The sequence below is a fragment of the Marmota flaviventris genome, chromosome 6, assembly GCF_047511675.1.
Source record: "Marmota flaviventris isolate mMarFla1 chromosome 6, mMarFla1.hap1, whole genome shotgun sequence".
NCBI lineage: Eukaryota > Metazoa > Chordata > Mammalia > Rodentia > Sciuridae > Marmota > Marmota flaviventris.
The window spans coordinates 156,048,788-156,076,163 of NC_092503.1; the positions used below are offsets into that span (position 1 = coordinate 156,048,788).

The following is a 27,376-nucleotide window of genomic DNA, read 5'->3' on the forward strand; positions in this document are numbered from 1 at the left end:
TTTCCATAAATCCTGACAAATTTTTCTTGTGTATATATAAGAAGCAATCAATTTGTGGGATTTTTCATCTTGGGTCAAGTGACAAGAAATCTGTTCCTCTCATTATGTAAAAATGTGGATGTGTAACCGATGTGATTCTGCAATCTGTATTTGGGGTAAAAATGGGAGTTCATAACCCACTTGAATCTAATGTATGAAATATGATATGTCAAGAGCTTTGTAATGTTTTGAACAACCAATAATAAAAAAAAATCTGTTCCTCTCCATTATCTCTTCCTAGTTAAAAATTAAGGTCTAGGGGTTGGGGTTGTGGCTCAGTGGTAGAATACTCGCCTAGCACTTGTGAGTATTCTCAGCACCACATAAAAATAAATAAAGGTATTGTATTCATCTACAACTAATAAAACCAAAAATTTCGGGGCTGGGGATGTGGCTCAAGTGGTAGCGTGCTTGCCTAGCATGCATGAGGCACTGGGTTCAATTCTCAGCACCACATAAAAATAAAATAAAGATATTTAAAAAAAAATTTCCAAAAAGTTAAGGTCTAGCAACATATCTTTCCTTACCTGTGTAAAACCAAACCCAAAATAAATATCAAAAAATGTTTTCCTGCTGGGCATGGTGGCAAACGCCTGGGATCCCAGTGGCTCAGGAGGCTGAGGCAGGAGGATTACAAATTCAAGGCCAGAATCAGCAACTTAGGACGACCCTGTCTCTAAAAAATAAGAAAAAGGACTGGGGGTGTGGCTCAGTGTTTAAGTGCCTCTGGGTTTAATCCCTGGTACCCCGCCACAAAAAAAAAAAAAAAGTTTTCCAGCTTGATTGTTTCACATGGGTGATATAAAATGGGGAAATGCAGGTCAGTCTAATGTGACCAGGTATTATGAATCCTTCCAATATAAACCTGACTCCCTTCTAACTATAATCACAGTAGCCGACATCCATTAAGTGCTTTCTACACACGAAACCCTTGACGCAGTTGTACTCATTTAGTCTCCACACCCTACGAGAAGGCAGAACAATTCCTGTCCCTGATTTACACTGAGGCTTAGGGAGGTTAGCAACTTGCTCCAGATAACTTGGTATGAGTGGCAGCTCTCTCAAATGCCAAAGCCCACCCTTTTTCCAAAAATGCACCTAAAAACCCACAGCCACGGAGTGAGGCCTTGGGAATTTAACTTGAGGTTCATTTCACTATTAAAATGGTATTTGTATCAGATCACCCCAGCCAAGTGGTTACTCACTGACTCTTAAACACAGGTTTACTATGTACAAGCTGAAGGCTGAACTTAGCATCAGAGGGCGTTTCAAACAGCACAACTTATAACCAGGACTATCACCACATGAATACCCGCAGGAGTTCGAGGTCCTAGCACACCCTCCAGTGTCTGCTGTTCTGGAGCAGTGCCTCTAGAGGCCACTCTGGTGGCCTGGGCACTCAGGCCTCCTACAGAGCTGTCAGGAACAGCCTCCAGGGCACAGCTGCTGCCCAGAGGATCCCTGGTCCTCTGCTGTTGGCATCTCCAGGGCTCCCTGCTGGGCCCTGTGCCTGCAGCACAGGCTGCCTCCAGGGCTTCCAGTCTAACCCGGCTGCTCCACTGGGCCCCAGGGGGCCAGGGCAGTGCCACCCATGGTGTGGTCACAGCAGAGCCTGGCTGCAGCCTGGAGCAAGCGTCCCAGCTGCTCTGACCTGCATTTGGTCCGAGTCTGGTCAACTCTCGTCCTGAGCATGGCCAGGAGAGGAGGAAGAGGACTCGGGTGCAGCAGCTGTCCCATCTGGGCGGGTGTCAGGTTTCCACAGAGTGCTATATAGGAGGTGTGGCCAGGGGTCTGGTGGCTTCTCCTCTTTTAGGTGAGGAACCCTCTGCAACCCTCAACCCTGAGAGGTCGTCGAGTGGACTGTGGCACACACAGTAGAGCCCTCTAGAGCCTGCGGAGGGCTGGCCCCAGCATGGATCCCCCCAAAACAGTTGGGGTGCCACCTGGGGGTTGGGGGAGCGATCCTTCCTGCCTTCATAAGTACCCCCTCCCACACACTTTGCAATACCCATCTCTCTGTTCCTAAAACCTGAGGAGCATCAGCCAAGCCCAGTGGATGGGAACCAGGAGGGTCCTGAGGTGCCGGATTTCCTTGCTTCTCCTCCTTGAGCAAGTTAAGGCAGCACTTCCCGAGATTGCTCCGAGTTTGTTTGATCAGATGAAAAGCCCGAGAGCTAGGCGGGGAACAGGGTAGCAGGGCAGGTAGCGACAGGTTAGGAAACAGATACGGCTGCTCACCTGGTCCCGTTCTCCAGCATGAAGCTCGTGAGCCGGTAGATATTGGTGGACCAGAACACCATGTCATCCAGTCCTCCAAGGAAATACTCCTGGAACTGTTCCACCAGAAACGGGGACTTTGTAGAGTACGTAGAATAAAGCTGCAGCAGAGAAAAAGAAAAATAAATGAGGTGCTGAGCCTGCACCTGCACAAAGCCTTGAGTCGCGGAGGAATGAGTCTTTACCTTGGAAACGGCTAACACCTCTCCATACCTGCAACAGAAACAAGGACTGATCGTAAATCACATTTTCTATAAGAAATGAAGCAAGCGCTGAAGAGAAAGGCCATCCACAGAGACCCACTATGATGCATTTGCTCTGAATAAGCCAGATCCATATAATCAAAACCCATTCTCAGGAGCTCACACACAAGAAAGTCACAAGGAAAGCCATGCGCACGCCTGTAATCCCAGCAGGATTAGGGAGGCTGAGGCAGGAGGATTGCAAGTTCGAGGCCACCCCAGCAACTTAGCAAGACCCCGTCTCAAAAATTAAATAAAAAAGGGCTGGGGATGAGGCTCAGTGGTGAAGTAGCCCTTGGTTCAGTCTCCAGTGCCCAAAATTTTGAAAAAAAAGACCCTTCCTCTGGGTTATACTCACATTTCTAAGAACTGAAGGTACGTACAATCAATGATGACATTTTTGGTAATGACTTCTCGGCCATAAAGTTTCTCATAAATTCCCAGTAGATCTTTGATGGGCACATACCTGAGAAATGCATTAGAATAAAATAAGAGACGTTTTGATTCTGAAGCTGAAGACAACAATAACAGCTATTCTATGGTTATTCTGGCCAGATACCATGCAAGGGTTTTCACGTGCACTGGTTACTGAATCCTACCAGTGACCTTGGTGGGTACTAACATGTCCCCATTTTATATAAGAGGTAGCTGAGGCAACAGAGAAGTTAAAAATTTGTTCAGTGATGCAGAGCAAACAGCACCTTAATCAAATATTTATGAAGGTATAAAGATTGAAAACTAACTACAAATAACTCAAAGGGGGTATAATTTTGTGAATTTAGATTTCAAGAAGCAATTTTAAAGTAGCCTCATTTTTTTGAGTTAAATTATTCTCAAGAATCATTTTTTTAAAAAAATCAAATATAGCTCCTTACTAAAACATGCTTCAGAGTGTCTCCCTTATTTGGTGCTGCATACTCTAAGTTCAGCTTTGGGTTTATAGACACTAGTTATTTTAGTTGGAAAAGATCAATATTTTAAAATTAGATTTGAACAATCTTTTATCATAAATTCAAAATCCATAGACTCTCTGTAACAAGGCAAAAATCACAACCAATAGAATACGTCTTAATTATATTTGCAAGAAAGAAGGGATTGGGGAGTCTAATTTTTATTTTATAAGAGTTCTGGAATGGTCTTCCCAATGAAAATAGCTTGAAAGGCCGGAAGGGGGAAAAATCAACAAAAATATTTATTTAAATGAATCACTAAACTAGCAAGAAAGCAAAAATTTTCCAAAGACCAAAAACAAATAGAAACTGAAAGCTTTGGGAGGTAAGCACGCAGGACCTCAGCTGCTACTCTGGGGACACCCGCCAAGGGACTGGCAGTTGTGATGGCAAGTGGGAGGCAGGAGATGGAGCAGAGGAGCCACCTGAAGTGAGCCACAGAGGAGGTCTGCACCCTGTCTAGAAAACAGAAGGCCAGGTGTCCGCCATGAGTGAGAGACAGAAAGAATCCAGCACCACCCAGCAGAGCCGAGAATCTACCATCTCCACCCTGGTATGGAGAGGGGGGAAAAACACCCTCTGTACTGGGGAGCCACACGTCACTCTGTCCACAAAGGTTTTGCCCCACAACCACGTTACTGCCCAGTGGGAAGACTTCCGGGGCTAAAGGTAATTTAAGGGGTCCTCAGGTGGCCTACAGAGGCCAAGGAAAACCCTCTCTAGAGGGAAACACGAGCCCAAGACATGCCCCAAGTAATTCAAGCACCATGGAGTACAACCCAAAGATAACAGTCTAACCACAGGCACATCTGATGACGTAGACATTAAGGCAACAAGCACTGCTAGGGATGAAGAGCCCCCATCAGGATGAAAAAAATCAGTTCACCAGCTGTCAGAGTTGGTGGCAGATAAATAAATGCAATGGAGTTTTAGCTGGCCATAAAGGACAAAATTATGTCATTTTCAGGAAAGTGGATGGAACTAGAGACCATAACTTTGAGTAAAATAAATCAGACTCAGAAAAGTATCATGATTTCTCTCATATGTGAAATGGGGGGCCGGGGGCACCATGAAAGAAGGGAGACCATTGCATTGGAGTAGGTTGGGGCAGGAAGTAGGAGGGGACATTGGGAGGTGAAATTGATGGAATTACATTTCTAGGTATACACAAATATGCCACAGTAAACCCGCCATGCCGCATAATCTTATATCAATTAAAAAAGATATAAGACTTTGAAACGTGAATGTACCTAACACTGTCTTTAAAACACTAGCAAACACTGATGGAACAGGGAGAATTTTTAAAAACCCACCATCCCAAGGTCAGTTTTTAACACAAATTTCTCTCTCAGTAATTGTTAGATCAACCTGACAAAAAATAAATACTAAGAATATCTTAGTTAACACTTACAAGTCTTATGATTTGCATGGTAGATTTAATAAGGAGGAGCTGATAAAATAACCATTTACATTAAACAAAAAAAAAAACTGAAGAATTAACATTCATTTCAAGGTCTCATGAAATAGTTACAAAAATCAACCATGTTCTAGGCTATAAATTAAGACTCGATAAATTTCACATAAATCCAATAAAGGTAAAAGGAAGAAAATAGAAATAGAAAATTAACATATATAGGATCCATCAAGTTTGTTCTTTAAAACAAAAATGTGGAATATTTTAGAAGATAAATCGTTTGAATATTTGAGAAGGCAGAACACACAGCTTTATGGAGAACAAAGGGGACAGCAGTACAAACGTGACCCGAGAAAGAAGGAAGACACATGAATGACCTTCTGCCCAAATACCCAAACACCCAGGTGAAGCGGGAAAGCCCTAGAAAAGCACAAAACTCCTTACGAAGAAACGGAAAGACCCCAAAATCCTATAATTATTAAGGAAATTTTTGGGGAGTCCCAAAAGGAAAAACAGCAGAACTAGAGAGCGTTCCAGGCAAATTCTATCAAACATTCAACGGATCAAAGCCTGAACCTTACACAAGCTTCCTGAGAATCCAAAAGAACACTCCCCGTCTGCCTTCATGAAGCCAGGATGACCTCGCTACCAAGACCAAACAAGCACAGGAGAAGTAAGCAACCACGTAGCTCACCCCAGACACCGATGCACAAACCCCAAACAGCGATGAGACAGAGAGCACACATGATAAAGATGACATGTGACGACAAAATTAGTTTTTTCCCCAGGCAAGAAGGCCGATTTAATAGGAGCAAATAGATTAATATAATTCACCATATTAAGAAGAAATAAGTGTTCCAACCAATATAGAAAAATGTTCAATGTCATCTGATATTAATTTATAAATAAAAATTACTAACAACCTAGAAATACATGGAAATTTTCCTACTTTGATAAAGGGAATCCACAAAAATACACAGCAATTTAATAGTGAAAACTTCAAAGCATTTTTTTTTAAATATCAGGAAAAAAAATAAGTATGTTAAATATCACCATTGCCATCTCTCATTGTACTTGAGATATTAGCCAGGGTGATAGAGCAAGAAAAAAAAGAATTAAAGGTATATGGATTGAAAAAGCAAAACAAACGATCACAATTTGCAGATTATTTTACTTGTTCATTTTTATGTGGTGCTGAGGATCGAACCCAGGGCCTCGCACATGCTAGGCGAGCGCTCTACCACTGAGCCACAACCCGAGCCCCTTCAATTTGCAGATTATGAATTTTGAATCTAAAATAAAAACCAGATCAGTTATTATAAAAGATATTTAGAAATGTTGCTAGATATAAAACAAAAAAAAAAAAATCAAACTAAAACATCCCTTGCAGCCAGGTGCAGTGACACACGCTGAGGAACACAAGTTCAAGACCAACCTCAGCAAATCAGCAAGGCCCTAAGCAACTTGGGGAGACCCTGTCTCAAAATAAAAAATAAAAAGGGCTGGGGATGTGGCTCAGTGGTAAAGTTCTCCTGGGTTCAATCCCCAGCCCCTAACCCACCAAAAAATTCATGTCTGCATACCAGCTATCAATTCGAAAATGTAACTTAAAAATTACCATTTATGGTAACAAACAAAATCTTTGGACTAAATCAAATAAGATGTATAAGAGCTTGGTGGAAACACTTATAAAATGTTAAAGTCAATTAAGAAAACTTAAAATATAAAATATATTTATGGAGAAGACAACAATATTTCTGAATTACTGATTCTCCTCCAATTCATCTCTAGATTGAACATACATCTAATCAAAGTTCCAACAAAATTTTCTTAGAACAGGTCAGTGTGGTCCTAAATTGTACCTGAAAAGCAAAGGCAAAGAATAGACAAGCCACCTTTGAAGGAAAAGGATAAAGGGGCACAGGAGCCCTGGGGAGGTCAAAAGTCCTAGTGCTACAGCGTGGGTACATTCACATCCTCCTACAGTCAGGACCACCTGGTGGTAGAAATGAATGGACCTAGAGCTCGTCATACCAATGTGATTAACTCCCACAGACCATTTTGAGCAAAATAATTGCAGGATAATATATACTATGCAATTGCCTGTATCTAAAGTGAAAACCCATATAATATTCTGCACCTGGACACATACATGTGTTAATAAAATTATGAGAAAAGCAACAAAATCTTTAAGAAGAGGCCTGGGGGACAGCAGTTAGCCCTGGTGGAAAGAAGGTGGCATGACTGAGGAGGTATGGGAGCTTGTAAGGATCCACTCGTGCTCCATTTCTAAAGGTGAGCAGTAGCTACAGGTGTGCATGACTTCTTCTTCTTTTACTTACACACATTCTTTTATACGTTTGGTATAATTTATAACTTCTGAAAAAACTACTTGGATCTTTTTTGTTTGTAGTACTGGGGATTGAACCCAAGGGTGCTCTACCACTGAGCTACATCCCCAGACCCTTCTATATTTTAGACGGGGTCTAAATTGCCCAGGCTGGCCTTGAACTTGCAATCCTCCTGCCTTGGCCTCCTGTGTTGCTGGGATTACCAGTGTGTGCCACCATGCCTGGCTCTTACCCTATTCTAATCCAACTTTGCCTTTCAAAATTTACAAATGCAGTAAAAATGGAACCACCATATGATCCAACAACACCCTCTGGGTAGATACCAAAAGGAATTTTCAGAACGTCCAAGAGGCACCTGCACTCTTGTGTGTACTGCAGTGGCATTCACAACAACAGGGAATGAAATCAACCGGAGGGTGTGGACGGAGAAAAGTTCAAGAAAGTGGTGCCTGTTCTAACCGTTGTGGAAGGGATGACCCTGAACAAGAGCTTGCTGTATCCCACCAGCTCCTGTCTCCCCACAATCACGCCACCTCAGGTGGAACCGCTGCGCTAGGCTTCCTCTGAACCACTTTGCTCTTCAACGGTTTCATTACATACATGTGTGTTCACATGCAGCACAGTACCTGGGTTTTCACCTTGGATAAATGGAATCACATAGTATGTACTCTGCATATTTTGTCTAAAGTTCTGCCTCTGCGGCCTTGTGGGTGGACTCGGAAGGCAGGCACAGAGGGACAAGGACTGCACCATCGCACTCACAACACGGGCTGGAAAAGCTGATCTTGCAGAAGGAGAGGGCACAGCAGGGGTCTCAGAGGCTGGGAGAGGAGCAGGAGTCGAGAATGGGGAACACTGGCCAACAAGTACAGAGTTCAGGATGGAAACAGGCTCTCGGGTGCCGTCATGCTGTGGGTGGACTGCAGTTAACAGCCACCACGGGTTTCAGAATAGCAAGGGGATTCTGAGTGGTCTCACAAGTGACTGGTAGATGCTTGAATGATGGGCACATTATCTATCCCGAGTCGATTGTTACACAGGTCAGCACGTGCAAACCATCACACTGCACCCCATAAATATGAACAATTATTAAGGGGTAACTGAAAGTAAAACTTAAAGAAGTTTTCTACCTAGACTTTAAGTTATGTTTTCTAAGAAAGATCCTAAACGCCACTTAGATTCACATAATTGAAAGTATATGGCTTGCTCTTACCAGCGCCGCGCGAGGTAATTATAATTGAATTCAAACTGACTCAGCACATCTCCTCCTGTGGTATGAGAAGAATATTTACTTGGTAGATGAGTGACAACACAGCACGCTGCTTTCCACACAAGTTGCAAAGCCGGTAAACACTCCTTCACGTTGCTATGTACTAGAGATTGAACCCAGCGTGCTCTACCAGTGAGCTGCATCCCTATTCACTTCCTTTTCATTTTTTATTTTGGGAAAAGGTCTCTCTGGCCTTGAACCTGTGATCCTCCAGCCTCAGCCTCTTGAATCACTTGGATGGCTCTACTATACACAGCTAGAAAAAAGCAATTTTTAAAAAATCTTATCTAGCCAAGCACGGTGGACACATCTATAATCCCAGTGACAGACACAAGAGGTGGGACAGGAGGATAGAGTGTTTGAGGCCAGCCTCAGCAATTGAGTGAGACCTGTCTCAAAATGAAAAATCTATCGATCAATCAATAAATGAAGTTTAAAAGCTAATGAAGTATATGCATTAAGAGTTATCCATATAACCAAAGATTTTTTTGTTTTTGTTTTATTTTAAGGAAAAAAATAGACCATAAGTGTTCTTTTAAACTAACATTTACCTCTGTGCAAGGAAATTTACCACAGAAAAAGGGGGAATTTACCAATCAAAAGATGGATTATCGGGCTAAGGTGGTGGCTCCGTGGAAGGGCACCTGCCTAGCATGTGTGAGACACTGGGTTCAATTCTCAGCACCACATATAGATAAATAAACATATGAAAGACCATTGATAACTAAAAAAAAAAAAAAAGAAGTAGTAGTATCAGATTAGGAGACACAAGTTAATAAGTTTTAATCCAAGTAAAGTTTTTCTAAAATTATGACACAAGTTAGTGACAAAATGAGTGGTTTTTAAAATAAAAACAAACAACCAGATGCAACTCTTTAGAAACCTCTCTCTGTTGGCTGAGGCGCACCTGCACTCAAAACGACCGCAATGTGAAACACAGAACGGCATCTAACATAGCTCCTAGCAACGACGACGACAGCAGCAGCAGCATATTCAGAGCACAGGGATGACCTCATCACAAGGGCTCTGCTGCTACCACAGGAGGAAACCTGCAAATGAGCACAGTACCAAAGTCTCCAGCGGAGTGGGCCTCAGAATAGGAGCCGTGAAAGTCCATCTGAAAGAAAGCAAGCATCTGGTCGGGACTGAACTGCAGCCCCGCCCTCAGCCCAGCGACGAGCCAGCGGTCAGCAGGGAGGCAACAGCTGAACCAAGCAACTGCCGCTCGAGTGTCACAGTGTCACAGCAGCCCGTCCTGGGCAGGGGAGCTGGCGGCTCCAGGCTCCCTGGGTCCCAGTGTGCACCTCCAGCCGAACAGAATGAGTACCAGCTGATGACCAGATGGGTCTTTCAGGAGCACAGTGGCCAGGGGAGGTCACAATCAGATATGGCATTTTCATATAGAAAATTAGAAAGACCAAGGGGAGCTAGGACTCTGAAATAGAGCCAGCGGCCTAGGACCCGGCTGGAGTCAACTGAATCAGAACATCTGCTGCCCTGAGGAGTGCCCGGGAGCACTTCTGTCCTTGTGGATGAGTCACCTGGGCATCACGAACAGAGGAAGGGACAGGAAAGGACGGAACTCTGCCCGTCAGCGAGCGAGCGCTCCGGGCGACGAGTCTGCTTCCACGTGGCACTCAATTAACCTGAGGTTTCTGACCTTGGGCCCCAAAGCTTCACCCATAGGAGATGGGTACTCACAGCGCTCATGGTCCTGAGGAACCCTTGTTCAATGCCCAGACTGTGCCAGCTGACGTCTGCCACCATGTGCGAGGTGATTCCAAACAAGAAAGCCACCAATTTCTCTGTGTCCTGCCAAATAATCAAATTATAGTCATTGTGTTTGGCTTATTATACATCAATGTCCTATAAAAATGTCTTAGATATTAATTTATTTTCCTTTTTGAGGCTTAACAAAAAAATTAAAGGTGGGCACATTGCTCTAGTTACTAAAAATCAAGTAGAATGTTTTGAAATGTTTTGTAGTGTCTCGGAACTGCCTTCAGATCCACTACCAGTGGAGACAAAATGACCAACTACATACCCCTGATTTTTTCATGTCTTAATTCAAGTGTGAACTAGGTGCCTAAGGTGGTCCAGGCACTATAGGTGCAATGGTAAACAGCTATCACAGAGGAGGGTGTCAACTCAGGCACAAAACGGTCCTTGACAGGTGTGGGGTGCATTTCTTCAGGAGTAGAGGGTGGGGCCTACCTTCTCCCAGGGCAGCGGGTAGTTCTCGCGGATATAATGGACGCTTGCATTAAGGAACGGAGTCCAGTGAGTGCTCTCAGACACGTCATGGTACTTTCCTGACAAAGCAAAAGCAGAGCTCTGGATTCCCAAAAGTTGAAGGGTCTCATGCAAATCCCCCGTCACCACCACTGGGCTGCCCTGTCCCTTCCCCACGCTCCCCGGGAAACCCCCTTGCTTCTCAGCAATGCTCAAAGGAGGCCTGCAAAGCAGATGCAGTTTCCTCTTTTGGGGAGTTTTAAATCTCTTCTTTGTCCATCATAGTCAGCCTTCCTAAGAGCTCAAAAGAACAAAAGCAGATCCTCAAAGGCTTTCAGCACAAATTTATGACAATTGCCATTAAATGTCACAGGACCCAATGAGTCGTTCAAGCAAGCATCACTGGGGTAGGCCACATCATCTCTATTCCCCCATAAGGGCGGGAAAGACAGCACTGAGTCTGTCTGAACTCCCCAGTGCCACAGATTCTTCACAGGGTGCCAATGTCACCAGACACCTGGAAGCAACACTCCTGAGCTCAGATTCCTCACTTCAGATTTTTTTTTAATGCTATGGCCAAAATAAAAACTAAATATAAGTTTAAGTCATTAGTTTTTCTGAAAATGATTTTCAAAGTTGGAACTAAGAAATTTGAGCTGCTCCAGCAGATTTCTGGAGATGAAATATGAAATGCTTCCTGTTTCCGAGATACAATAAAAATCCAGAATCAAGTAGAGCAGTAGTTCTACTCGTCCACACTGCAGATTAGTCAGAGATCTCCAGTCCTTTGGTGGATAGCACAGACGGGACCAAGGGCGTGCTGCATGCCAGATGGCAGCCCCCAGCGAGCCCCTGTGCCATGCCGGAGCTCCTCTGGGCACACCTTCCTGGCCCTGCGACTCTGCATCATGCACATCTGCTTCTCCTATGGAAAGCCCCGCCTCTGTCCCATCAACAGTTGCTTAGCTTGGCCTGTTTGGCAACACAAAATGCCACTTCTTATACAATGTAAAACTGCTCTCTTTGGTTCCCGTTTTTCTTGGACCATGTACCCTGTCAGGGATTGATTGTCTAGATGTCAGTAAACATTCTTGCGCTCAACTAGGGACATTTTCACCCACTCCCCTTTCTGCTTATGACTTTAGATCTCGTTTATGGTTTTGAATCATAGCAACAGACACTTATGATTTTTTTAATATCTATTTAATTTTTTAGTTGTAGCTGGACACAATACCTTTATTTTATCAATTTGTATGTGGTGCTGAAGCTTGAACCCAGGGCCTCATGCATGCCAGGCAAGTGCTTTACTGCTGAGCCACCCCCGAAACTTATGATTAATATGGTTTTGGACTATAAAAGGTATACTCAACCCCTGGAGGGGGCCGAAGAGGGTAGACTTGCAGCCTTCCTGGCGGCCCTCCAGCTGGTAGATCCAGACTTCTGGCTGGTGAATAAAGTTTCTGTCTCCTGCTTTAAGATCGACTCAGTGATTTATTGCAATCTCGCCTTAACAGTTACCAGGAGGGGTGGTATACACTCCTGTAATCAGGAGGCTGAGGCAGGAGGATTGCAAATTCAAAGCCAGCCTCAGCAACTCAGCAAGGACCTAAGCAACTCAACAAGTCCCTGTCTCAAAATAAAATATTAAAAATGGCTGGGGATGTGGCTCAGTGGTTAAGCACCCCTGGGTTTTATCCCCGGTACAAAAAAAAAAAAAAAAAAACAAGGGGTAGTTAAAATGTCAAGAACAGTCAAGCTCTCATGAATCCAATTTGGGAAATGCTAAAGTAGAAATGACAGGTTAGAAAGGAGGAGAACTATAACACCCCACCAGCAAAATAAAAGGACCATACATGACAGGGTTGGGGTGGCTCTCTTGGTCAGCACTTGTTCGGCATGCCCGAGGCCCTGGGTTTGATCCCCGACATCACAGGGGGAATAAAAAAAACAGGGAAATTTTTACCAATATGACAAGTGCACAGCTTGGCTGCCTGGGATACTAACTATGGGAACAAGTCACCCTAAACATTTCATCAACCCAGACAGACATCACTGTAGGAAAAAACCACAGAGAATCCTGAAACTGGAAGTGGTTTCCGCCATGGCACGGTGTCCCAGGGAGCTGGATGGCTTTCCTTCATTCCAGAGCCTGTCTCCACCCTCTGCCTACTGGTGACTCCAACGTCACCTGCTTCTGTTGACTTCTTTCTTTGTCCCCTGGCTTTGGTTGGGTTTGTCTTGTGGAAAGAACGGGAGAGCAGAGCAAAGGACAAGAGTGAGGCTGGGTGCTCATGCTCCCAGCTCCCTTCCACGGGTGAGTGGGCTGCGGTGGCCCTAGCCGAGGCCCTCCTCCTGTCACGTTGCCTGACAGCTCCCTCTGCCCACCGTCCTGGTGGTCTCTCCCCTGCCATTCCCAACTTCCTGTCCACACCTTTGGGACAGCACCTGGTTAAAGATCAAGTACTCAGTTGACTGTGCCTCTCACACCCCTTGGGGCCTGATGGGCACAGCCTCGAGCCCAGTTTATGGGCAGCACCACCTTCGACTTGCTCAGCACTCGACAAAGGATTCTGCATGAACGCCAGCGTCAAGGCAGTGACGAGGCAGGGCGGGCATTGTCACTGCTACGTTAGACACAGAAACTGACACCACGTGGAAGGGACTTTTCCCAAGTCCAGACCAAGAGGCAACATAGAAGGAAGGGGACTCAGACCCTTTGATCTCCTGTAAAATGTTGTCTCTGACGCTGCAGAGCACTAAAGCAAGCAGGCTGCTTAGAGTGGCTCAGGTTTTCAGTGCTCCAGGGGGGAAGTTTGGATAAACGGAAAAAACAACCTGGGAACGAAGTCACTGCCTGGCTGGGAAACAGGTCTTAGGTCACCTCCATTCCTGTTAACCAAGCAGAAGGGACCCGGTTCCGTCGACAAGCCATCATCTTACCTCCTTTGCAGAAGCTGGGGTAAAAAGAATCGGGAAACACGGTCCCAGCCTGATACGCATCCTGGTGTTCCAGTAACAGCTGGGGAGCAGGAAAACACAGAGATTAGGGGGCAGAGCAGCAGCCTTGGAATCACAAGCCCGTGGACTTCCAGCTGCGGGAGGAGGCAGGCAGTGCGGGCAGATCGAGGATGACAGTTCATGCTCCACCCAAAACAGCACCCTGGGATGCATCTTCAAGTTCTTTCCTACCAAGCAGGAGCAGGCTAATTAAAAAGCAAAAATCACCTACTTAAATTCCACTTCCTTTCATGTTCTGTCTACCCAGTAGGGCAAGACCTCCTGAAAGCTATTTCACGGACCTGGAGCTGGTGGGGTCATTTTATGACCCACAGTGAATTGAGAAAAATGCAGAGACTAGATGAGGTAGGTAGGGATCTATGGAAGGCTATCCACACACGTATGTATCAGCTCACAGTTGCTACCTGGGCATTAGAGTAGGACTATGCACTTTGTGCTTCCAGAGAGTGAGAGAAACATCCTTTTCCCTTTAACACAAGGTGAAAGTAGACATTCTTCCTTGGCGGGTGGCTCGCTCAGCTCCATCCCAACTCCCTCGCGGCATGCAGGCGGCAGGGCTAGAAACTGACTGCACTTCCGCCCTGCCTCCTCCATGGGCCCACGGCTTCTGCTACCTGGAGGCTGTGGTGCCGAGGCCCCTAATGTGCTCCAGCACCCCTGTGTCCTCAGGAAGAGTTCAGAGCATGCAGTCGCTGAGGACTGCTATGGTGGAGTCTCAGGGCCAACAACAGTCAGGGGGTGGCTACTGCTGCTGCTTTTTTTCTTTTTTTGGCAGTACTCCTGGGGAGGAGCCCAGGGCCTGGGCACATTAGGCAAGTGCGGTACCCCTGCTCCACATCTGCAGCCCTGTTATTTTCCACACCACGTGCAAGCCTGTTGAATCTGCGCCTAGAGAAGGGGACCTGGCCATGTGACAACAGTCAGGGAGCGGGTCCCTGGCAGCCAGGTCCACGTGTCCTTCTGGGCGTCTTCTCCGGACACTTGGCTCGCGGCTGCCCCTCTGTCCTCACAGTCTGAGCAGTGAGTGCCTAATTCCTGGCACGGTGTCCTCTCCTGCCTTGCCAGCCCAGGAGTTTCCAAGATCTTCACAAAGACGGAGGAGCATAACGGGCGAGGAAAAGTGGGCAGCCCAACCTCCTCCTCTTCAACCAGGGCTCACTCATCATGTGGACCAAAAACGGAGGCAAAGAAGTCCCCCGAGAACATGACCCACGAGGACAAGACGGCAGCACCTGCTTCCTCTCCCCAGTTTTCACAGAACAGAATCACCCCTCCTGAGGTCAGCCTGTGCCCTGAGGAGCCCTCGGGGCTGACCCCTGGAGCAGCAGGTGGCACTCTCATCCCTGCCACATGCTTGGCTCAGAAATGGACACTTGCTAGGAGCCAGAGCTGGGGAAGGTGCTCTTCTTTCTGGGGCTGCAGAGTCTGGGGCAGGGTCCTCCGAGTGGAGAAAGAGACCACAACTCATCCTGGGGTCCTAGTTCCACCCCAGGGCTGTCAGTCACCTGGATCAATAAACTCTCTCCCTCCCCCGACCAAAAGATAGCCCAGTTGGACTTTTGTCCCTTAGAAATAATAATTAACTTCATGGAACATTTATCTTGCCAGCTACAGGCCTAACTGCTTGACATGCGTGGGACTTGATGAATCTGCTCCTCTCCCGAGGTGGGTGTGTCACTTAACATGGCCAAATAATTCTGAAGTCAACTTTGAAAAACAATAAAAGTGTGCAAAAGAGTGGGGAAGAAAGAGTCCTGAGGGAGGTTGAATCCTCCGGGTACATTTTTAAGCTACAGAAACAAATACAGTTTGATACAGGAGCCAAAGGAACAGACCGTGAAATAGAAAAGAGCAGAGAGAGACTTGAGCACGCGTGTTACGTAATATGTGACAGATGCAGGCCGAGGGGACAGTCAGCAAATGACCCCATCACTGCCCTATGCACGGGTGCACCATGGATACACCACAAACGGGTTCCGTGCTTCACCCAGGTGACTTGCAATTTATATCAAAAAACAGGTCACTGGATGGATCCCTATTACGGTCTCTATCAAAATAGACCTGGGATGGATTAGAAAGCTGAGGTCAATAACTTACAAATTTAGGGGCTGGGGTAGTGGCTCAGAGGTAGAGTGCTCACCTAACATGCGTGAGGCCCTGGGTTGGACCCTCAGCACCACAAATATAAAATAAAGATATCGTGTCCACCTATAACTAAAAAAAAAAAAAAAAACCTAACAAATTTAGGCAAATAATTGCCTAAGCATGGAGGGGAAATGTTTTTTCCATATATAGGTAGACACCATAAAGGCTGAACACTTAACCACACAAAAATGTAGGAGTTCTGTGTCTAACAGCTCCAGGTACAAATTTAATAAAAAATAAACATGAGTCATTTGACAGATTAAGTGCTAATATCCGAAGAATGATTCTTATACATCAAGATAGATATAAAAATAAAAAAGTGAGCAAAGAGCATAGGTAATTCACAGAAGTGATAGGAATGGTCAACAAGCACTTGAAATGTTTAACCTCACTTAATAAATTATGATTACAATACTAACTCAAACCTATAGCCACATACCATTCTTAAGCTACCAAATTAGCAATGATGAAAAATAAAAATTAAACCCTAAAAGCAAGAGTGCTACCAAATTTGAAAATTCTACTCAAAAAAAAAAAAAAAAAAAAAAAGTCAATAAAGTGGGCACAGCTCAGGGGTAGAGCACTTGCCTAGCATGTGCAAAGTCCTGGTTTAATCCCCAGAACCAACAAAAACAAAAATCAACAAGCTGGAAAGAGTTAGTGCTGTTTCCTCCTGTGCGACATTAGGTTCATCTACATATTTTTGGTCCACGGTTCCTGGCTCATAGCTTCCCCCCAAAGGCCAGCCATAAAAACTAGCATTTCTCTTCCCCACGGCAGGTCACAGAGGCTCCGCCTTGTACCTGGCCATGAAGAACCCTCTGACCAACCTGCCTGATAACCAGCCCCCCAAGAAAGGGTCCTGCCCCACACATGCAAGGGAGGAATGTGGAGGAACAGCACCGACAGGACTTGCCTATGTCCCTGCCCGTCTGTCACCACGAGGTCCCACCCTTCCCACCCAGCCACATTTCCACACAGCCAACCCTCCTAAAGCCGTGCCTATCAGTGCAATCTCCATAAAGCCCCAAAGGACAGTGTTTGCAGAGCTTCTGGACAGCTGTGCCCAGGGAGGGCCACAGGAAGATGCCACCCAGGCACCGGGAGGGTGACTCGCCCCAGCTCCCAGGAGGAAGCGCCCAGGGCTCAGTGCTAGGGACTCTTCCACTCCTCTCCGGCCACTGATTTCTGGCGTTTGTAACACCCTCTATGGGAAGTTTGTAAGGATTGTGTTCCTGACTTCTGTGAGCCACTGTGGCCCCTGTGCCGAACTTGAGGAGGAGGCATCGGACCCCCGATTTGTAGCCAATCTGCCAAAAATTTCAGAGGCCTGACTTGTAACTAGTAGAGTCAGAACTGACCTGGATCAGAGGACACCCCGTTGGTGATGGCTGCTGCTTGCTAGTGGGGAGGAGCCCCCACACCCTCTGAGGTCACAGCCTTCGGTGCCCACCATGGTGGTGTGGGAGTGCAGGAGAAACCGTCATTTCTCCTACCCTCCTCTTGCACTTATGTCTTCTCTACATGTCTGTCATTTAGAAGTTTTGTTTTGTTTTGTTTTTCATCTATTTCTGGGCCCAGGGGATTCAGCCGGCAGTGCCACAGTAAAGGGGATGTGTCACTCGTGGTCAAGATGCTAATTTCATGAAAGGAGATTAAGCATGAAAATAAACATTGAAAACAGAAGCAAGGCGTCTCGGCAGGGGAGAAAAGAGTCACACATAGAGACACAGAAAAGGCTAGAAATAGATCCTGCGAGATCAAGTCAGAATTGGCTGTGTTTTCATGGGATTTATAGTTTTAAATAGGACATAGATAATCAGTTGACAGACTAGACAGCCAACATGAAGCCAACTCTGAGAACTAAACCAGGCATGGCAGCACATGCCTGGAATCCCAGCAACTCAGAAGGCTGAGGCAGGAGGCTCACAAGTTCAAGGCCAGCCTCAGCAACTTAGCGAGGCCCTGTGTCAAAATTAAAAAATGAAAATTTCTGGGAATATGGCTCAGTGGGGAGCAACCCTGGATTCAATCCCAGTACCAAAGACTAAGAATAGCAATGTACTATAAGACACCGAGTAGAAGAACAACCCGCCGTCCTGAGGAGACAGGTAAGTGGATGAGCTAGAGTTAAAGCCACCTTCTAGCACAGTGCCAACCGAGAAATGCAGGAGACAGGCAGGATCAGAAACGCCACTTGGCAACCATCATCACCACAATCGCCTCGGGTACGAATCGCCCATGGGTGCTAAAACCAGCAGGCACAAGTTGGGTGAGAAGCGGGATGTTTACTCAGCCTCACCAGCTCTCTCCACAAAGCACTTACTCCCTGATGAGTTAAAAAGTAGAAAATGCTCATTAACTTTCCAGTGTCAAAACGTGGCAGATGCCACTTTAACCAAGAGATGTCAACTAACATCCCTAGGACATCTGCTTCCAGAAAAATAGATGACAGACACACTCTTCCCTACTCCTCCCCTTAAACACAATGGAGAAGCTGGACACGCAGTGAACAGGGCCTCCCCATGAAGACCAGAGTGCACATCAGCCAGGATCGGCACTTCAGGTGACAGTATGGCGATTTCTCTGGGGTTTTGTTTTCTTTGGTTCTTGTACCCTGAACTGAGTTCTGGAAGAGCCACCACCTGGAATACATGGGACACAGACATAAAAACAAACAAAGCCTGTTCCTCTAGCCTCAGGGCCAGAAAAGAGCAGCCTAATGAGACAGAAAACGTTTAATAACCTCTGTTCAGCCATCGCCACAGGTGAAACCGTGGACCCAACCTGCCCCATCCACTGAGGCCCCATGAGCAGCCCAGACTTGCACCTGGCCAGGCTGTGAGAAGGCCCATGTCCTTCTGGGGTGAGGTCTCAGAGGCTGAGGAGGGGACAGGAGGAAGGTGTCCTGCCCTGCCCATATTTGGGGTAAATAGGGTCACCAGGAGAGTCCAGACTCCCAAGCCAATCTGCAGTAATGAGGGGTCCCTCTTCTCCCCACTGGGCTGGGGTCAGAAGAGGCCCAGGGGAGTCAGGCTTTCCCACCACTCTGCCCACCGCATCAGCAAGGCCAAGAGAGAGGCAGCAGTTACCACCCCCACCCCCAGCCCCAGCCAGTGGAGGCTGAGTGTGGAGGCTGTGCTCCCAGCCTTCCCTCACAGTGGTGTCAGAAGCACACAACTGAAACAGGAGGTTTAAATGAGATCCAGAGTCCCACAACCATACATCCATAGGTCCAGGTTTCACCCCAAATCATTCACCACACCAGGAACAGCAAAGGTCTCAAACCTCAGAATAGATCCCAGCACTGCGATGTCAGAAATGCTGCAGTTCTCTGACAAATGCTGTCAAGCAGCCACCATAATGTTTCAGCAGTCAAATATGACCACACTGGAGAGAAAACAAAGTCTCAGCAAAAAAACGCAAGATACGAAGAAGAACCACGTGGAAGTCTAGAAATACAAGGTACCAGAGAAGGGACAGACTGGCAGTGCATTCCTCCTGATGCTGTCAGTGAGAAGAACGCTGAATCTCCAATGTCCTCCGAGAGCCTCACTAAAAGGTGTGGCCTTCAGGGACTCTAGCTATGAGGCACACGAGAAGAACCCCAATTAAGGTGCATTCCACAGTACGATGCTGGACTCCTCAAAAACACCCAGTTATTAAAGCCACGGCCGGCTGAGGAGATGCTCTCGTCTGAAGCCAAAGAGGACCGACAATAGGCCTACACTTCATTCACTCCTGCTGAAGCTCATCCTGGACCCACGAACGGCATTCTGCAGACCGGTGAAATGTGAACGAGGGCCTAGAATTGGGCAGTGGTCCTCCTGTGATGCCGACTTCCAATCCTGGTTATTATACCGTGGTGTATGGGAAATGTCCTCCACGTTAGGAGACTCACAGAGACGTGTTAAAAGGTAGTGAGTACCACAGTAACAACCAACCCACAAACGACTCGGGGAGACCAACGCGCCCAAGTTGGGAGGATGAAAAGGCAGGTACCATAACCTGTCGACAGTTGGAGAAACTGGAAAGGGCTACGTGGGAATTACTTATCTGGTGTTCCCAGCCTGTCAGGTTTGTGTTATTTCAAATAAGCTAAAATAGAGAATTGGTTAAATAAATGATGCTAGCTCTGGATAACATAAAAGTGCATAATTAAAATTATTCTGAAGATTTCTATTTACTGACATTGAAATATATCTTCTAGTAAATGAAAAAAGTTACAAAACTATGTATAACGTGATTTTTTTTTTTAAAAAAAGAAAGTACAGAGAAAAAGAATATACCTGAAATAATGTAAAGCAAGACACTAACTAATATTGGTTACTTTAAGGTATATAATACACATTATATTTATATATGTATGTGCATATATGTATGTTATATATATGTGTGTATATATGTGTGTGTGTGTGTGTATATATATATAATTTTTTTTAACTCATGAGCTTCATATCAGTTTTATAATCAGAAAGGACAAAAGTTTTCTCCATTGTGAGGGGCGGAGAGGGTGACACGCTGCACTGATTCCATGCTAACACCCACATTCTATTCAGAATTCTATACAGAAAGGGTAAACGGGGACAATAGTGACTACCAAAGTGAGGTCGCTGGGGTTCCCCAGCTCCTACAAATTTATAAACCGATTTTCCCCGCTTTATGATCGACTCTATGAACTTGGTTTGAGCAAGCCAAAGTCTCTGAAGCCCAGTAACCTCTGACTGCGTTGACAAGATGAACCCTGAACCAACCTGTCAGACCCTGAGAATCCTGCCTCACCCTGTCTGTGGGGCTTGTCTCTACACCAACAATTGTCCTTCAGGCCACGTCCCTTAGTGTCATACCATCTGCACTGATGAGTTGAGAAGTCACACAGAAAAGGGTTCAGATGAGAGGAAGGAAAAAGAGCAAGATCCCCAAACGTGAAGATGCGCATCGTCAATCTCTGGAAAGGGCCTCAGTGGTGACGGTGTAACAGGTGAAGAATCCCTGTGTGTGCAGACGCCACACAGGAGGGGCGAGCACTCGGCACCTGGTCATTTCCAAAGGTGACATTCAGTGCGTGGATTTAAAGCCTCGCTGCAGGGGACACCTGTGTCCATTAAGCTCATCCTACCAGCGTGAACTCTACTGGAAACCACTCTGCACACTTGGGGCTGACAGGCCACAGGCTGAGGCCGGCAGGTTCCTGCTTCTCCTTCCCACATACTTTGCTTCGAGATCAGTGACAACATCCACCAGATATAAACGCTGCTTTTCCCTAAAGGGTTGGCCAAGGTGGCACCTAAGGAAGCCAGGACTACTGGTGGAAAGTGACTTGGGGATTCAGTCGATCTGCACTGCCTGACCCCGCTTTCCACCTGGATTAGCAAGGCCTCTGGAAATCACCAGGTCTACCTCCGATGTCAGGAGGGAATGTCAACCACCCTGACCAAACCTGCGTATTTAAGAATCACCTTTACCACAGATTATTATTTAGCTGTCAAACTAGAAGTGGTGCACAGGGTCAGGACGGGTTCAACTAATTTGAGGGTGGATAAAGGTGAGCCACTAGGAGTCCAAGTCGACCAGGAACACAGAGGGAAGGACATCAGAAGGGGGTCCCAATGTGCTCAGGGGCAGAGGCTGGCCTGGCCTCGCCTGGGTGCCATCCCCAGGGCTGCGAAACCAAACAAGCAAACTTCCTGCTCCTCTGGGTGATGCAACCCACAGACAACAAACAGTGACAGGAACTAGGAAAAAAGCTTCTCTCAAGTGTGACCTCTCTTTATAAAAAGAAAAAGATGCATCGTTTTAAAAATTTCTCTTGTTTTTCCAAGTTATGATTCACATCATTAAAATATTTGCATTTTATAATATCACATATGTAAAAGGTTCAAGTGGCTTTTTAACCGTAATATGAATGACATGAAATGGCTCTTAGGATCAGCCTGTCCGGCCTTGCTGGACACCCACGGTGGAGGTTGATGCAGAGGAGAAAGAGCCAGGCTATACCTTTCTGTAGTCTACGTGACCCTCATGAAGGTGAAGAAACTCCAGAGCTCTGTGTCCTGAAAGAGAGGAACATGCACAGGTTACATTCACCTGCACTCAGAGGTCATTTTCAAGGAAAATGCACTATTTTGCAGTCAAAAACTGTCAGGGAAGCGGAAAATGAGGAGGAAGTTCATACTCAGAATTTATTTAGGCCTAATTGCATTCGTATAGTATTTATATTATTACTATGCACATCGGAGCTGCGTGGTGATTTAGTTTCTGTCTACCTAGCTCGGTGACCTGGGGTCAGTACTTGACCTATGCAGGCCTCAGTTCCCTGCTATGGAAAGTCAAGTCACAAGCACCCACCTCCACAGCTGGTGGAGAGAATCAGCAAGTAAACAGTGACAGGCACAGTGGCCAGATGGGAGGAGCCACAGAAGCAGTCATTATCTTATTTTGCCTCAGAATCGAGGTAAATAAACCCGCGTAGGAAATATAATATGTAAAACGTGGGCTGCACCAACGGTCACCAGATGTGTTTAACACTGGAACACTCTAATGGGGCTCTCAGAAGGCCGCCCACGCCACCCACCACCCTGCGAGCCTTCTTAGGACAGGAAGATTGGCATTCCTTTGAGGAGGCACTCAGGTGACACCTTTTTACCATGAAACACATCCACATCCATTTGTTAAATTCATATAACAAAAAAACACAGGCCCTCCTACACTGAAGACATGAATGTAAGAGACAAGTCACAGCCTAGAACACTCCACACAGGAGCCCAGTGGCTCGCAGACCAAAGCTCTGAATGAGGCCAGTTTGGACCAGTCAGTTCACCAAAATGTCACCCTTCTACTCAGGCCCAATGTGAGCAATGAGAAAGTGAACCAAGATACTCATCCGAGTAAGCAAACAGTCATCTTAGTCTCCTTTATATAAAAATTCTCAGAATCGGTATAGATTCTATTTCAGGAGTCGCCCTTAATTATGTTCAGCTTTGTAGCAATAAATAACTTTAGATATCCATCAGGATCTTGTGACTACTGAAGAAAGGCACCCATCTTATAAATTTTCAAACTCTAAAGATTAAAAAAGTTGAATATTTCCATTTATGTCTCTTCCTCTTTAGCTTACTTCTACAGTTTAAGCAATATCACTGAATTTAGTTGGAAAACACTTAGAAGAATTAATATCTACAACATTAAAGAATTCCAAGAACCTAAAACTGGAAAATCAAATAACCAGCCTGGCATATGCTTGTAATCCCAATGGCTTGGGAGGCTGAGGCAGGAGGATCATATGTTCAAAGCCAACCTCAGCAACTTGGTGAGGTCCTAAGCAACTCAGCGAGACCCTGTCTCCAAATAAAATATAATAAAGGGTTGAGGATGTGATTCAGTGGTTAAGCACACTTGGGTTCCATTCCTGGAACCAAATAAATAAATAAATCAAATAACCCAATTAATAAATGAGCAAATGAATTCAACAGACACTTCTCAAAAGAAATACAAATGGCCAACAAATATATGAAAAAATGTTCAATATCATTAGCAATTAGAGGAATGCATATCAAAACTACACTGAGATTTTCTCTCACTCCAATGAGGACAGCAGTCATCAAGAATACTAAATAATAAATGCTGGAGAGGATGTGGTGCTCAATTACCCTCTGCCAGAGGTGTAAATGAGCACAATCACAGTGGAAATTAGTAGAGGTTCCTCAAAGACTAGGCCTAGAGCCAACATATGACCTGGCTATCTTATTCCTCGGCATTTATCCTGAAGAATTAAAGTCCTCACACTACAGTGATACACGCACAGCCAAATAGGGAACCAGCCTAGGTGTCCACCAACGGATGAATGGATAAAGAAAATGGTGTCTACACACGGTGGAGTTTTACTCAGCACAAAGGAACATGAAAATTATGGCATTTTCAGGAAATTGGATGGAACTAGAGACCATCACGTTAAGTGAAATAAGTCAAACTCAGAAGGTCAAGGGTCGGTCGTATGTTCTCTCTCATAGATGGAGGCGAAAAAGGGAAGAGAGGTGGGAGTTCATGAAAACCAGAGGGAGGTCAGGAGAGGAAAGGGACCCAGGGGTGATGGGGGGGAGGTGGACACGTGCTGTGTGCATGGGTGAATGCACACCGACAAATCTCATCCTTATGTACAACCATGACGCACCAACAAAGTAAGGCAGGAAATAAACCCTCTTGTGGGGGGCTCAACGGGTCCTAGAGCAGGAAGTGAGAGGTAAGTGCCTTGCTTGGCCACACACACCTGTAGTGCCCTCTTCTCCATTGTCCCTGCTCCCTGTTCAATGCCAAGAGCAGGGCCGTCAACAAGGTAGCTGTGACACTCTCTAGGATCAGTTTCCTCATCTGTAAAACGCAAGAACTGGGCTCCGCGACCTCTAGTACTCCTCAAATTGTAGAATTCTGTGGTTTTTTTTCCCTGTCTGCCATTGCTCAATATCCGGGTCTATTTTGCACTGGTAAATTTTCAAATTTATAATCTTGTTATTCTTTGTAACTTTTAGAGGTGATAAAACCATAATATGATCTCTATTTAAATGAAACCTAGACCATCAGATACATCTGAAATTAATCTGAAAACTGCTATAGAATGTAATCTTTAATTATACTGTGAATTGACCCACATTTTCCTTATGTTAAAAATATTACAAATACAATCCATACACAATTTTTTTTTTTGGTACCGGGATTTGAGGCCACAGGCATGCTGACACCTCCAGCTCTTTATATTTTGAAACAGGGTCTTGGAACAGCTCCACTAAGCTGCTGTGGCTGGCCTCAAGCTAATGATCCTCCTGCCCCGGCCTCTGGTAACGCTGGGATTACTGGCGTGCACTACCACACCTGGCCCAAATCTTCTTAAGAGATCTTCAGAGTTTTTGCCAAGAATTTACAGCATGCATGTTATTAAGAAGCCACGCTGGGGGCTGGGGCTCAGCGGTAGAGCGCTCACCTAGGAAGTGCGAGGCCCTGGGTTCGATCCTCAGCACCACATAAATAAATAAAATAAAGATATTGTGTCCAACTACAACTAAACAAATAAATATTTTTTTTTTTAAAAAAAGAAACCACATTGCACATTTATTTGTCAATTATACCTCAAAAAAGCTGGAAAAGTAATTTTGTCTTTAAAAAAATCACGTGACCTACCTACACAAACACCTCTGCCTTTGCCTAAAGGTCGGTGACACCAGCCCACTCCTGCCTCGGTTCTGGGCGGTGACACCAGAGATAGCTCAGATTCCCTGGTCCCCAAGACCTCTTTAAGGCACTTGACAGGGTCCTACCCCCATGGCTCTGGGTGGCCTTTTACATACACTTGGAAATGCCAGTCTTTAGAAATGTAAAACAAAATGAAATCCTCACTCCTCCCTACACCCACTTCCTCCTCCCATCCCGCCAGCCCCGCAGCCTCACAGTAGGAAGCCCCCATTTCCCCACCCAGAGCCGGCGCCCCCTGCCAGGGGCCTTGACCTTCTGAGTTTGACTTAACAGCCCGTCTCCAGTTCCACCCATTTTCCTGCCAATGCCATGATTTCATTTTTCTCCTCACCTTCCCGCCTCCACTAGCCTCCGCCCGAGGCCCCAGCCACTGCACGCCCCTCTCCCCTCTCCCCAGGGTCAGGCTGCCCAGCACTGCAGGAGGCGTCGTGTCTCCGCAGGACAGCTGTGTCCATCTCACTCTTCACCTGTCCAGACAGACGGCCTGTGCTCCCAAGAACCTGGCAGGTCCCAGCACTTACCTATCTCCACGTGGGTTGACAGGCCACACGAAGAAGCTGTCGGGCAGAGGAAGGCCAGCACGGCCAGCAGGCCAGGCCACAGCCGGCCAGGGGACATGCTGCCGCTGCTCCAGGCTCCTGGGCTCACAGGAAGCTCCTCGCTGCCGCAGCAGGCACGGAGCCAGCGCTTCCCTGAGCAGCTGGTCACTGACATGGAAACCGAGCGCCTTTCAAAATACTGTTTCCCAATGAAGTCAGCTGCTCGGCCACTGCTCAGCCTCAGCAGAACAGCAAACCCACTGTCCACCTGGGAGGGGAGAAAGGGAGCCAGTGAAACCCAAAAGCTTCCAACTGGGGGCCCCGCATCCTCCACCCAGCGGGCCCTGCACTTCATTTTAACTGACGATGGCGTGGAGACCAAGCAAAGTTGTCTCCAAACAGTTCTGGCTTCCTAAAAACAGACTCACCAACAGTCGCTCTGGTAGACAGCCTCACGTCCCGCAGGCGACTCGCACATCCTTTGCGCACATTTATCAGGCAGCCCTGCCTCTGGGGGGAGGGCTGGGGGAGGGCTGGGAAAGCTTTTATGGTGATCAGCTGGAACCGGCTTCTCCTCAGTATTTGGCAACAGATATTGACACTTGTGTGGGATTACACAAGTGCAGCCACTCCTGGCTCCTTCCTCTGGCTCTTAGGGCTTACAGGGCCGGTCAGATTCCTGCATCCACTCAAAGATGCTGGTTCCACTTGGGAGTCAGAGGGGAGATGGGTAGAGGAGGGCCAAGAAACCAGGGTCTGGAAAATGCTAGACTCAGAGTCTATCTGCCCTGGCGTAGAAGATCTATGGCACTTAGTCCAGGAGGGAAATTTAGGTCAAACTTTTCATGGGAATCTTAAAGGTCAAGTTATGCATAGCATGTGTTAAAAGCAGGAGAGGAGCTTCTAGAAAGAGTGGGAGGGAATGGTATTCACTCTCCTCACTTTGGGCTCGCCAGTCAAGAGCTGGATGAGCCCCAGGTGGGACTGGTTTGCCAATAGCTGCTGTGCAACCTCAGCCAGGTGAAAAGGCCCCGGAAAGAGAGCACTGTACCCTGGGGAGAGGGGCTTAGGACACTGTTTATATCGACTTCTAGGCCACAAACCAACGGTGTTGTCTTACTAAGCCAACAATGTTTTTTTAATGAGAAACTTCACAGTGAAAAACCAGAGCAAAGCCTGTCCAAGGAAGGGACATCACCTTTGTCCTTGGAAAGACTCACAGAGCACTCCTAGGCACATACCCACCTGCTAAGTGGTTTATCTACAAATAACAGGAGAGATCTGCTGCCCCAGGTGTCCCTGACTCAGTCAGGCTAGGTGGGGATCCATAGCAGCCCCCTAGCAGCCACCAATCAGCATGAGACAGGGAAATACCTGGGATGCCAGATGACCCTCCCAGTAGTTTATGGTGGTTGATTACATGTTGGGAAACCATGTAGTTCAGCACATACACCCCTCTTGGCTTAAACCAATCAGTTCAAATGAATCCCCCTCTTGTACTGACCAATCACCCCTACCCAACTTGTTCCCGCCAGTGAGTGTGCTAATCATGTTTTAGAGTTGTTATTTGATTTTCCCGCGGTGTGTGATGATTTACTAAGAGATGCTATGATGTATGTGGGGGTCCCTGCCTTCTCCAAAGAATGTATAAAACTG

General features: G+C 46.3%; 1 protein-coding gene across 1 annotated transcript in view; it reads right to left on the bottom strand.

The window, feature by feature from the left end:
* Gpld1 (glycosylphosphatidylinositol specific phospholipase D1) overlaps positions 1 to 26,216 on the bottom strand; it is a 47,051-nt gene extending 20,835 nt beyond the window's left edge. Inside the window, exons 1-11 of the mRNA XM_027948176.3 lie at positions 26,149 to 26,216; positions 25,703 to 25,988; positions 21,936 to 21,991; positions 13,716 to 13,794; positions 10,758 to 10,855; positions 10,245 to 10,355; positions 9,612 to 9,660; positions 8,487 to 8,541; positions 2,917 to 3,024; positions 2,502 to 2,529; positions 2,278 to 2,417 (exon numbers count right to left, since the gene is read on the bottom strand). Coding sequence (XP_027803977.2) covers positions 2,278 to 2,417; positions 2,502 to 2,529; positions 2,917 to 3,024; positions 8,487 to 8,541; positions 9,612 to 9,660; positions 10,245 to 10,355; positions 10,758 to 10,855; positions 13,716 to 13,794; positions 21,936 to 21,991; positions 25,703 to 25,895 — 917 coding nt within the window. The 5' untranslated portion in view covers positions 25,896 to 25,988; positions 26,149 to 26,216. The remainder of the gene's footprint in view (positions 1 to 2,277; positions 2,418 to 2,501; positions 2,530 to 2,916; positions 3,025 to 8,486; positions 8,542 to 9,611; positions 9,661 to 10,244; positions 10,356 to 10,757; positions 10,856 to 13,715; positions 13,795 to 21,935; positions 21,992 to 25,702; positions 25,989 to 26,148) is intronic.
* Between the last annotated feature and the right edge of the window lie 1,160 nt (positions 26,217 to 27,376).